Source organism: Rhinolophus sinicus, linkage group LG03 (assembly GCF_036562045.2).
Source record: "Rhinolophus sinicus isolate RSC01 linkage group LG03, ASM3656204v1, whole genome shotgun sequence".
Classification (NCBI taxonomy): domain Eukaryota; kingdom Metazoa; phylum Chordata; class Mammalia; order Chiroptera; family Rhinolophidae; genus Rhinolophus; species Rhinolophus sinicus.
The window spans coordinates 98061005-98072784 of NC_133753.1; the positions used below are offsets into that span (position 1 = coordinate 98061005).

General features: G+C 50.9%; 1 protein-coding gene across 3 annotated transcripts; it reads right to left on the minus strand.

The window, feature by feature from the left end:
• Positions 1–4335: 4335 nt before the first annotated feature.
• On the minus strand, positions 4336–11283 carry CYP1A1 (cytochrome P450 family 1 subfamily A member 1). 3 transcript variants are annotated; one of them, XM_074328285.1, is made up of 8 exons: positions 10164–11283; positions 9512–9751; positions 6986–7850; positions 6342–6468; positions 6164–6253; positions 5948–6071; positions 5715–5801; positions 4336–5535 (listed from the first exon to the last, which is right to left on the minus strand). In XM_074328285.1, exons 3-8 carry the CDS (start codon positions 7820–7822, stop codon positions 5250–5252), a joined length of 1551 nt encoding a protein of 516 aa, XP_074184386.1. In that variant the 5' UTR covers positions 7823–7850; positions 9512–9751; positions 10164–11283; the 3' UTR covers positions 4336–5249. The 3 variants fall into 3 exon arrangements, with proteins under 3 accessions (XP_074184386.1, XP_019606590.2, XP_074184385.1); XM_019751031.2 differs by lacking the exon at positions 9512–9751 and having other exon boundaries at positions 6986–7847; XM_074328284.1 differs by lacking the exon at positions 9512–9751.
• Positions 11284–11780: the final 497 nt, after the last annotated feature.

Genomic DNA, 11780 nt, shown 5'->3' on the forward strand with positions numbered 1-11780 from the left:
TTCATTGGGTGATGAATGTTTGGATTATTTCTACTTGTTTGGCTATTATGAATAACACTGTTATAAGCATTCATGAGCAAGTGTTTGCATGGACATATGTTTCAATTTTCTTGGTTATGTACCTAAGAGTGGAATTTCTGGGTCACCTGGTAACTCTATGTTTAACCTTTTAAGGAGCTGTTTTCCAAAACAGTGACATCATTTTACACTGGCAATGCATGAGTGCTTCTTTTTACAGACACGAAGTATGCTTCCTTAAAAAGACACTCAGAAATCTCCAAAATAAGGTAAGCACAGATTATTTAGAAGAATTTCTGCAAGGGGTAACCAAGTCCCTTTTCGTGCCAGCTACAATTCCCACAGTGGGAACAGTACAACTAGAAAAGTTCAAAGTTGTCTCTGACCTACGGGAAATCACGTATGACCCCACTTCTGATCTGAAAGCCCAACAAACTAACCTAAATTCATTAATTAGACTTGTCACAGACAATCACATAGGCTGTGATTTCCTCTTGGTCAACCCAGGGGAAATCCGGGTTATAGCAAATACTACTTCCCTAAGTAAATACTCCAGGGAAAATATTAAAAAGTCACCTGACTCTAAAAGGCCCAGCTGAATTCTGGGACATGTTTTGATTGCCTGGATTTAATTATCTAGGTCCTTGACTTCCCGACCTAGCAAAAGACTACTAGTCATTTTGATTCTGATAATTGCCTTTGTTACAATTGGCCAGAATCTTAAATACTAGTAGGGCACTACTAGTAGGTCAGCCATTGTCACATCAGATGGTCCAATAATTCATCCTACAACAGAAGAAGAAAAGATTAATCTCGGTTCAATTATAGACTACATTCAATTATAGATGTGGATGCTCTTTTTAAGATCAGCAAATTGATCTTAATCAGCAAAACCTTAGGCAATGGTGAAAATCTGGATGTAACGGATGAATATTCTGCCAATTAACTTTATCCGTACTTGGCCAAAAAAGGAGGTCTGAGAAAGAAGAGCCCCGATTACTGGAACTGATGTGATGCTCGCAGCTAGACCTCAGTATTATTAGAAGCTGGTCTGATGCTCATAGGCCACTTTGTTCTCCAGTTCTTTTCTTACAGAACACCAACCTCATACAAGATTGTTCTGAGAACTTGATAAAATGAAACAAAATAAGTCCACTTTCATAGAGGCAGAAGTCAAATGGCTACAGGAAGGGGGGAGTAGTTTAATGGGTCCAGTTTCAGTGTTACAGGATGGACAGAGCTATGGGGGTGGACGGTAGTGATGCTCACATAACATTATGAGTGTATTAATACCAGTAACCTGTAAAACGGGTAAAATGGTAAATTTCATGTTGTGTGTATTTTGTCAAAAATTTAAAAAATGGAAAAAAACAAAGCTACTTCATAGTTCCGTCTAAGCACAGGTAAAAACAAGGTCATGGAGCTACCCACCAAATACCCAAACATAGAAGTGTCCCCATTTTCTGACAGCATCCAATCTACAGCTGACCATCCTCTAAATCTCTCAAGCAAAACCCAAATTCTATAATAAGTTCTTTCTAACATCCTCTTGTTGAGCTATCCTACACTTCCCACTGCAATAAATAATGAACCCAACTTGTCTCACTACAGGTGTGTTCTTCGTGCTCTTTGGCTGTAGATTTGGCTGAAGGGCACTGACAACACATATGAATTATATTTCTTAAAAGCAAAGAGCAATACAAGTTATTTATATGTTTCCTTAATTTTTATAAAATAAGCATTGTTGTAACCACACCCAGGTTAAAAGATACTATCAACCGTCCTAGAAGCCCTCTACATGTCCCATTTCAATTGTAACCCACTTCCTCCCCCCAAAAGTACCCATTCTCCATTCTCTTATAGTAATCATTTCCTTGTTCTTTGTAGATTTGTCACCAAATATGTATAATTCATTTCTTAAATTTTGATATATCTTTTAAGTTTCTTTTAATCTACAATTTCCCCTCCATCCCGTTTTTCCCCCCTACAATTAGTCTGTTGAGGAACCTAGGCCTTTAGACCTAGAGTTTCCTAAAGTCTGAATTTTGTTGATTACACACTTATTTTTCTGTTCAATGTGTTTCTTTATTCTCTGGGTTTATTGCAAATTGGCAGCTGGATCCAGTGGCTTGGTCGGATTCTGGTTCAGTCCCTTGCAACCCCGTAGGCAGTGTTGGGTTCTTTCATCAGGAAGTACACGTCTGGCTTTCTCTGCTTTTATGATGTTAGCAGTTGTTGGGTGCCATGCCCAGATCCATTCATTTATTGGTGGTTGCAAAATAGTGACATTCTAATTCTATTATTTCTTTTGAACTTATTAATTGGAATCCTTTTATTAAGAGATACTTCTCATCTACTATTAGTTTATCTGTAGGTATAGTTCATGTAGGAAAGTCAGGATAAATGCTTGGTTTTCATCTTTCAAGATTGTGAATTCGTTCCTCTGAAGGTAACCAGCACATTTTAAAAAATATCCTTATGAACTCGTAGATACAAACATTTTTTTTTTAATTTTTTATTGGTGAATATTGGGGAACAGTGTGTTTTTCCAGGACCCATCAGCTCCAAGTCAAGTTGTTGTTTTCAATCTAGTTGTGGAGGGCGCAGCTCACTGGTCCATGTGGGAATCGAACCGGCGACCTTGGTGTTATGAGCCCTGCGCTCCAACCACTGAGTAACTGGCCACCCCGATAGATACAATCATATTTGGTGGGTTTTAATCAATGGAATTTATTATTGACACTCAAATTGTCTTACATTTTTTATCCTTAACCTTTTCTGTATTACATCTGTATCTCCTTTTTTTTTTCTATATCAAAAATTCTGGTTCTCAAGGATACAGGGGATGACGAATTAGAATAGTCTCATTATTAGTAACTTATTTGTTTTATCCCACATGACACTATAAGCTCAAAATAGAAATAGTAGTATTACCAGTACCAGTATGATTACTGAGAACAGTTACATCAATTATTGTGCATATGCTATCCCCATTCCTCTCTCACGTTTTTTTTAGAAAAAGGTTGGTAAACTTTTCCTTTTTTCAGTGTTTTAATCATTTTAAACTGCATAATTTAGTGGTTTTTAGTATATTGAAGAAGTTATATAATCATCACCATTATCAAATTTCAGAATATTTCTATCACCCCCTAAAAGAAACCCTGCACCTTCTACTCCTCCCACCCCAGCCCCAGCCCCTGGTAACCACTAATGTACTTCCTGTCTCTATGGATTTGCATGTTCTGGACATTTCATATAAATGGAATCATACAATATGTGGCCTTTTGTGTCTGGCTTCTCAAGGCTCACCTATGTTATAGCATATAATACAAGTCATTTTGTAAGTAAAAAAATAAACCAGTACAAGAATGATTGGGTGTCAAATTTGTCATCTCTCTCCAAAAAGAGGCTGCCCCCACTGACTTTGGCTCATTCCTTGCGGTGTCCTGAAACCCTTGTTGAGTGGAAGCTATCTACCCTCGCCAGAAAGCATGGTGCACAAATGGTAACTGCTGGCCACTACACAATGCTTCAGGAAAAAAGCTGGGCTGGGGGTCACATCCCAAGATGCATCTCCCCTCAATCCCTTAGTCAGAACAGCTACTGGCTATGTGGGTCTAGACTCTACCCCTACTTGGTACCACTCTCTGCCATCCCAGAAGGACAGGGGCTTTCAGTTTTGAGATCTGGGCCACAGTCTGCTTATGGGGCTCGACAATCAAAGGCTTTGTTTTCCATCTGTGACCCGCCTTGGGTTCTCATATGGCTCAGGGCCTGAGCCAGGCATGACTAGTAAGGAACAGACTACAGCTCTGAGCTGAGAACCTTTCCTCCCCCTACACTGACCAGAGCCTACCTGTTGGACCCAAGTGAGACAGTCTCTTCATGGCACAGCTGTCCCCCAAAGCCAGCACCCTTTCCCAGCACCCTCACCCCCACCCACCCCGCCCCACCCCAGCTCTGGGCCTCACCCTCCCATAACCATCTGGCTGGTAGAGCCCTGATCACATGAGTAGGAGGATGTGTTTGAGTTGGTTTCCCCAAGCAGCTTGGGAGGCTTTCAAAGGCAGGGACCAGGTTTTATCCACTTGATCCTCTAGTGCCTGGTCCAGAAAGCGCTGCCCATCAGTGTGTGGTCGGTTAGAGAGGGAGGGAGGCAGTGTCCCCAGCCCGTGTGTGAGCTGGCCGAGAGCAGTGGCTTCGCCTCCTCCCCGCCTCCTCCTCTTCTTCCCACAGTAAAACTTGTTACAAGACTGGGCACGGGGTGGGAATGTGGGTGAACGATAGCTTCATTCACAATTCAGGAACCTCCACCTATAGGACTTCTGGATAATATCTTTATTTAGCTCAGGAAGATGTTTCCTACATGTTTTTGGACACATGGGTATTTTCTATCCCATTCAATAAATTGTTCTTAAGCTCTTACATGAGAAGTGCAAACATGCAAATATAAATGCAGGCTAAAATGAAAAGCTCCTTGTATACAAACATTTTAAAAAGATGTGTTAATACAGGGCACTGAGAAAGGAGACCGGTAGAAGGTGACTGGATTACCATCCCCTCACTCCCGATCTAGTGATGGTGCCTGGATATGGGACCCCTCTGCTCTCTGCTCCTCCCGGGCAGGAACGAGGCCTAGGAAGGCCAGGAAGCAGCTGGCGACTGCCTGCATAGAGGACGTCAGTCCCCCTACGCAGTGTCCCAGACCAGTGTGGTCAGATTGCTCGGCTTTGTCTAAGCGGGGGACCACCTCTGTGTCAGTCTCCTGGGCTGCCTCTTCCCTTCACTCTTGATGGTTCCCGATCGGCAAAGAGGTTGGACAGATTCTGGTATGGTTTGTTCTCAGTGTTTCTCAAGCCAGTCAGCCCCCACAGAGAGCCAGCCAGCTGCTGGGCCCGGGGGCTTCCAGAGAACTCCTCAGAGGTTTTCAGAGGCCTGAGAACCTCCCAACCCGACAGGCCTCCTATCTCAAGCACTACTTCAGAAGGTGCCGTCAACGCCTGTGTGGCCCCTGCAGTGTCCACTGTCTGCAGTCAGGATGCAGAGGGGAAAGTCCAGGGTGGAGGGCAGGCATGATCCCTCAGGCTTGCCCATAGCCAGACAGCAAAAAATCAGCCAGACCAATATCTGTGGGTTTCAGGCCAAAGCTTAGACCTCACTAGGTCAGCTGCTGGCCTGTCCGGGAAGCTGGGCCAGGAAGACAGAGTCCAGGCTTCAGGGCTCTCAGTCCCCTAAGAGCGCAACTGAACCTGGAAGTGCTCACAGCAGGCATGCTTCATGGTCAGCCCATAGATGGGGGTCATATCCACCTTCACACCCGGTGGCACACTGAACTCCAGCTTCTGCAGCAGGATGGCCAGGAAGAGAAAGACCTCGAAGCGGGCAATGGTCTCACCGATGCACTTCCGCTTTCCCAGGCCAAAAAGAGTCACCTTCTCACTCAGTGCCTTGTCGATAGTGCCATCGGGGGTGAGAAACCGCTCTGGCCGGAACTCAGATGGGTTGTCCCACAGCTTTCTGTAATCAGAGTGTGGCAGCTGAAGTGGCAGCCTGAAGGCTCAGAAGCATCTAATGGGTTGCACCCCAGCCCACAGGAATAGGGAATAGGCAAGTGGCCAGGGTGCTGTCCCCTTTAGACCCTGCGAGGTCTAAAGCTCAGAAGTGGGTGAAATTTCCGCTGCCCCCTTTCAACTTACTGGTCATGGTTGATCTGCCACTGGTTCACAAAGACACAACGCCCCTTGGGGATATAAAAGCCACTCAGACTTGTGTCTCTTGTTGTACTGAGGAGGGAAGAAGTTCAGTCAAGCTCAGGGCCACAAGGAGATATCCCTGCCTCCCATACCACGTCCCTCCCACCAGCCCTGATCAGGTACATGCACTGACGTAAGGCCCAGTACCAGACAGCAGTGGATCCATGGGGCCTCACCTGTGGGGGATGGTGAAGGGGACAAAGGAGGAGTGTCGGAAGGTCTCCAGGATGAAGGCCTCCAGATAGGGCAGCTGGGGTCTGTCTGAGAGCCGGGGCTGCCGTGCCCTGCCAATCACTGTGTCTGCAGAGCACAGAGGACCAGACAGATGAAGGGCCACCCAAACCTTGAGCCAGGGCCCTGCCTTGAACACTTTGAAGGAGGCAACCACCTACCCAGCTCCTCCTGGATCTTTTTCTGCACGCTGGGGGCTGTCACTAGGTATAGGAGGCTCCAGGACATGGCAGTTGTGACTGTGTCAAACCCTGGCAAATGGAGAACAGAGGGAAAAGTTAGGTGGTTGGTGGGTCAGGGCAGTTGGGCGCAGGAAAGGCACCGCGGAGCAGCTCTTACCAGCTCCAAAGAGGTCCAAGACGACAGTAACAACTTGCTCATCCGACAGCTGGATATTGGCATTCTCGTCCAGGCTCCTGTCCTGACAGTGCTCGATCAGGCTGTCTGTGATGTCCCGGATGTAGCCCTGGGTAAGGAAGGCCCACAGGTGAGCAAGATCCTGATCCCAGACCTACCTCTCCATCCAGGCCTGGTTCCTCACCATCCCTGGCACCTTTGTCCAAGAGGTGACCCGCCACCCCCAAAGCTGCCATCCCAGCTTCTCTCTGCCTGTCCAAGGCTCTGTCCTGCCTCAGAATACTGGCAGCCCCAACTCAAGGGACACAGAGTCTGGTATCATTATCACGTGGATGTGCTCTTTACCCTTCTCTCTCTCAGGAGACCAGGAGAAGAACTTTTGAGCTCTTCCTGCTCCCCACAACTGGTGTAGGGTAAATACTGCTGTCTGATAAGATAGAAAGACTGGTCAAGAAAAAGTTCTATTTCCCTACCATGAATGGAATCCCCTCCACTACTGGCTTCAAAACCCCAGGGTGGAGGCTCCGAGAGCCTGCCAAACCCCATGCTGGCCCAGTTATCTCTGCCCCCCTGACACCCGACCCCACCTGCTCCCCACCACCCACCTGCCTCTCCCCAGCCTATACCTTTTCAAATGTTTTATAGTGTTCCTTGACCATCTTCTGCGTGAAGATGAAGAACTTCTCATTCAGGTCCTTGAAGGCATCCAAGGTATGGCCGGGCAGGTAACGGAGGATAGGGAGGAAGTCGCCTGGGTTCCCGGATGCAGTTATCTTCCCGAACTCATCAGTCAGGTTGACTATGCTAAGTAGCTCTTGGTCATCGTGGTCATAGCGCTGACCAAAACATATGGCACAGATGACGTTGGCCACTGACACCCCTACATACCTGTAGGGGTCAAAGTGTCCAACCTTTGCCATCAGCTCCTGGAACTTGCTGATGAGGTACTCGGCCTCCTTGCTCACATGCTCCTCCAGGTAGCAGGAGGACATGGAAGCCGGGTCTGAGGCGATGGAGAAACTCTTCAAGGCATTCTGGGCCAGGCGCCGGCGGGCAGCCCACACTGGTCCAGAGTCTGGGTTGAAGGTCATGCTGTTGCCACCAGAGACCAAGGTGAAGCTGTAGAAGTCAGGCCGGCCCTTGAAATCATCGCTCTGCCGCACCAGGGCCTGCCGGATGGTGTCCAGGCCGCTGAGCACCAGCACAGGTGTGCAGCCAATGCGGATCTCCAGCACGTCCCCATAACGCTGGCTCAGCCGTGACAGCACCAGGTGTGGGCTCTTCCCCAAGGTCAGCATGTGCCCGAGCAGGGGCCAGCCCCAGGGCCCCGGTGGACTCTTCAGGCCTTTGGGGACCTGAGGCCGCCAGGCCCGGACCACCCAGAATACCAGGCAGAAGATGGCAGAGGCCAGGAGAAGCTCGGTGGCCGAGATGGGGATGGTGAGTCCGAACACAGAAAACATGATCAGCGTAGAGATGGTAAGGTAGCTGCTGAGAGGTGGGCAGGAGGAAAGATCAAGACATCAGAATGGGAGATGTGAGGAGCCAATGTCCTAAAGTGTCAGCGTGCTGGTCAAAGCTCCCTCCCTTTGAAGAGCAGTCAGATCAATAGATGAAAAGGAACTCTCCCAGAATCCTTAGTTCTCTCCTGCTCTAGGAAATCCTTCCAGACCCTGGGACAGGGTGGAGAGGGTAACGGAGATGGGAAAACCACTGCCAAAGCCATACTGCTCTCAACCCCAGCTCTCTACTGACCCACAGGTTAAAAGCAGCTGGAGACCAACTAGACTAAGGTTCTCAGTCATGGAAATCCAGGCCGGGGTTTTTGTTGGGTTCAGTTCTCAGTGAATGAATGAATAGTCTGGATCTTCCTCATTTGCCAATCATGGGAGAGCAGAGACTAATTGAAAGGCTCCCACCAGGCCCGGGCTGCAAGAAAACTCCAGATTGACATAATGGAGATTAGGAATGGATCTGAACTTAACCGAGGTTGAAACAAAGGGTGTGCAGATTCATGGACTACTCTCTCCAAGGCACTGGGCTCTGACTGGGATAGCTTCCTGGTGCCCTGGACTGGAGGGCAGGAGATCCAGTGTTCCAGGCTCTGTGGCATGGCCTTGGACTGGTCATTTTACCTTTGTGGGCTCCAGTGATATCACCCGAGAGAGGGAGTGGGACGTGATCTCTGACTCAGGGTGCCCAGCTGGATCTCAGAGAAGAGAAAACCCAGCTCTGACCAGGGGAATCTCACAGTCTGACGAATGAGGTTTCCCCACAGAAGAGCTGCCCAAGATGGGGAGCTTGTGTGGTTCCTACCTCAACCACTACAGCTGTCTGTCCAGGGAGGCTGCCTGGACATGATCAGCGCAGAGATGGTAAGGTAGCCGGATCCCAAAGCATACACACAAAGCCTTGACTCCCTGAGTGAACTGGGGACATTGCTAGGCCTTGGTGTGCCATGGTGTCCCCTTCCACACATTGGGTGCCCCAAGGACCTCCAGCTTTTATAAGATGTTAGGAGGCCAAGAGAGATGTGACTGGTTGAGTTTTCAGGGACTGGGGGTTCATCGCCCGGCAGCTGACAATCTCTCACACTGATTGTTCCCCAACAGAGGACAAAGAAGGCAGTTGAGGGGATATGGAAGGTCCCTGGGCAGCATGCCCAGGACTCCTGCTCAGATTGGCCTTGGTCAGCACATGTAGGCTCTGACAAGCCAGCCAGGGCTAGCTTTTAGATAAGGTGTGTACAGCTGGTAAGAATCCAACCTGCCTCCTCCATTCACCCTGACCACCCAGGGAGAACCCGCCCTCATCACACAGCCTGAGGAGGGACTGCACATGCTTCCAGCTTGGGCAGCTGTGTCCTTATTCCAGCCTCCCAGGTGACCCTGAGGGAGAAGGCCCAAGGCATTCAGAGTCAGTGGGGGTTAGAGCTGGAGCCTGGGCCCTGAGACGGGGGCCATCTAAGTCTAGAGTTCTGGTACTAGCTGTAGGACATTGAGCAAGTCCTGCCCTTCCTGTGGCCTCAGTTTCCCCTCTAGGGAACTGGACTGCTTGGTCATTAGGGCCACTCTTAGCCTTCTTTTCTGAGGAGCTAGACCAGTGACTACCTATATTATATTATATTATATCATATTACATTACATAATTACCTTATATTATATTTTATTACCCAGTCTTATAGTAAAATAAGACCGGGTCTTATATTAATTTGTGCTCCAAAAGACGCATTAGAGGGGGCCGGCCGGGTGGCTCAGGTGGTTAGAGCTCCATGCTCCTAACTCCGAAGGCTGCCCGTTGGATTCCCACATGGGCCAACGGGCTCTCAACCAGAAGGTTGCCAGTTCAACTCCTGGAGTCCTGCAAGGGATGGTGGGCAGCGCCCCCTGCAACTAAGATTGAACACAGCACCTTGAGCTGAGCTGCCTCTGAGCTCCCGGATGGCTCAGTTGGTTGGAATGCATCCTCTCAACCACAATGTTGCAGGTTGGACTCCCGCAAGGGATGGTGGGCTGCGCCCCCTGCAACTACAAAACGGGCAACTGGACCTGGAGCTGAGTTGCACCCTCCACAACTAAGATTGAAAGGACAACAACTTGACTTGGAAAAAAGTCCTGGAAGTACACACTGTTCCCCAGTAAAGTCCTGTTCCCCTTCCCCAATAATAATAATTAAAAAGACGCATTAGAGCTGATGGTCCATCTAGGTCTCATTTTCGGGGAAACAGGGTAGGAAGACCTGGAGGTATCAAAGTGTTCCTTTTGTTAAGAGGGAAGGGGCAAGCCAGAAGCCGCCCGCACTCACCTGTGGCTGTGCTGAGCTGGGAAGAGTGGTCTCTGGAGCCAGGGACCCCAAAGAAGATCAGTGAAGGCTCTAAGGAACTGTCACCTCCAGAGTGAGGGTGAAGGCTCTGCCACCTTTATAGACGGTTTGCGGGCGTGGCCACGCCCCCTGGCGCTGCGATGGAACAGAGGGAGCGGCGGCCTGAGGCGGGATGCTCGCTCTAGGGTGAACCGGAAGTGGAGGAGGGGGCCTCACCGCGACAGGTGAAAACCCGCTATGGAGTCTCCTCATCCGAGTGTCGGCACATATAGGGATGAGGGCTGGGGACACCTGGGATCCCCTGTTCCAACGTACCCCTTGGACAGCGCAGAGACCAGCTGAGGAGGGTGTTTGGGGAGAAGTCCCAGGACGGCCAGAAGAGAGGGTATGGAGGGCCTCCATCCCCGGGCACGGGGACCCTTCACCCTCATTTTTGTACCCACTGGAAGACTGGGCGTGCAAGTGCCTCCCGCTAACTACTAGGGCACCGGGGGCCAGGCAGGCAGGGCGGGGCTGCCGTGGGATGACCTCCTTCCCCCGGGTTACTGAATGCAGGCTCGCGTGAGAAGCGCGGCGACCCCTGCCTCGAGGTCACCCGGGCCGGAAGGCCGGAGGCGCCGATGGGCTGCCCCTTCCCCCTCCCAAAGCCCCCAGAGCCCGGGAAACTAGCAGCAGTCCGCGCTCCCTGACCCAGCGGCGGGAATGGATGGAGAACTTGCAGTCTCGCGGAGCGCTCGCTAGCGGCCCGGCGCCGCCTCTAGGGCCACTTCTGAATGCTGCAAACCTGGGGTAGCTCCAGCCGGGACTCACCCGCCCTCCAGGTTCCCTCTTGGCTCCCGGGGTTGCTAGCGCTTTGGCCCGGCAGAAAAATAGGGGGACTGCGCGGCTTGCTCCCGGGGACCAAAGAAAAGGTTAGAGGAAGGCCCTCGGGCCGGGCAGGGGAGGGGGCCCAGGGACCGAGGCGGGGGCGCCCGGCACAGATGCCTCCCCAGGCTAGCGTGCACGCGTCTGGAACCTCCCTTCAGGGAGCAGAGGTCACGCGACAATCCCGGCCCCACCTGGCCGGGGGCGCGGTGCCGGGCAGTTGCGTGACAAGGGCCGCGCAGCCACTCAGCCGCCCAACTCCCCGGTCCAGGTGGGGTCCGGGCAGTCACGCAAGGCGGGAAGGGAGTCAGGAGGCGGGGCTCTTACAGGGCCACTCTGGCTGAGCTAGGGCGTGGAGGTGGGGATGAAGAGGGAAGAGCGGCGGAGCCTCAAGGGCGTGTAATTGAATGGGGGGGGAGCGGTGCAAAGGACCCAGGTTTGCGTGCGGAGCTGGGGTTTTGCCTGCGAGCGGGTGCCTGCGTGTGTCCGTATTTTGGGTCCACGCCTGTGGCAGGACACGCAGCCCCAGCGCCGCCCGGCTCGTTTGGCTGGCTGCCTCCGACGCTGTCCCGATCCCTTCCGAGCCTTCCCGGTGTAGGATAAAGCGGCAGGAAAAGCTCTATTCGCGTGTCTAGCTCTACCTGTCCTCACCCAACCATATTACCTACCCTCCACGCAGGGCTCCTCAGCCCAACGAATGGCACCGCCATCCATCCGCTGGTCCAGGCCAGAAAA

What these genes read in the sequence shown, in the direction of transcription:
- CYP1A1 (XM_019751031.2), bottom strand. Translation starts at nt 7,822, where the DNA reads ATGTTTTCTGTGTTCGGACTCACCATCCCCATCTCGGCCACCGAGCTT. An exon ending in AAAGATCCAGGAGGAGCTGG is followed by an intron (nt 6,072 to 6,163) that starts GTAGGTGGTTGC and finishes TGTGCTCTGCAG; the next exon opens with ACACAGTGATTGGCAGGGCA. An exon ending in CCCTTCACCATCCCCCACAG is followed by an intron (nt 5,802 to 5,947) that starts GTGAGGCCCCAT and finishes TTCCCTCCTCAG; the next exon opens with TACAACAAGAGACACAAGTC.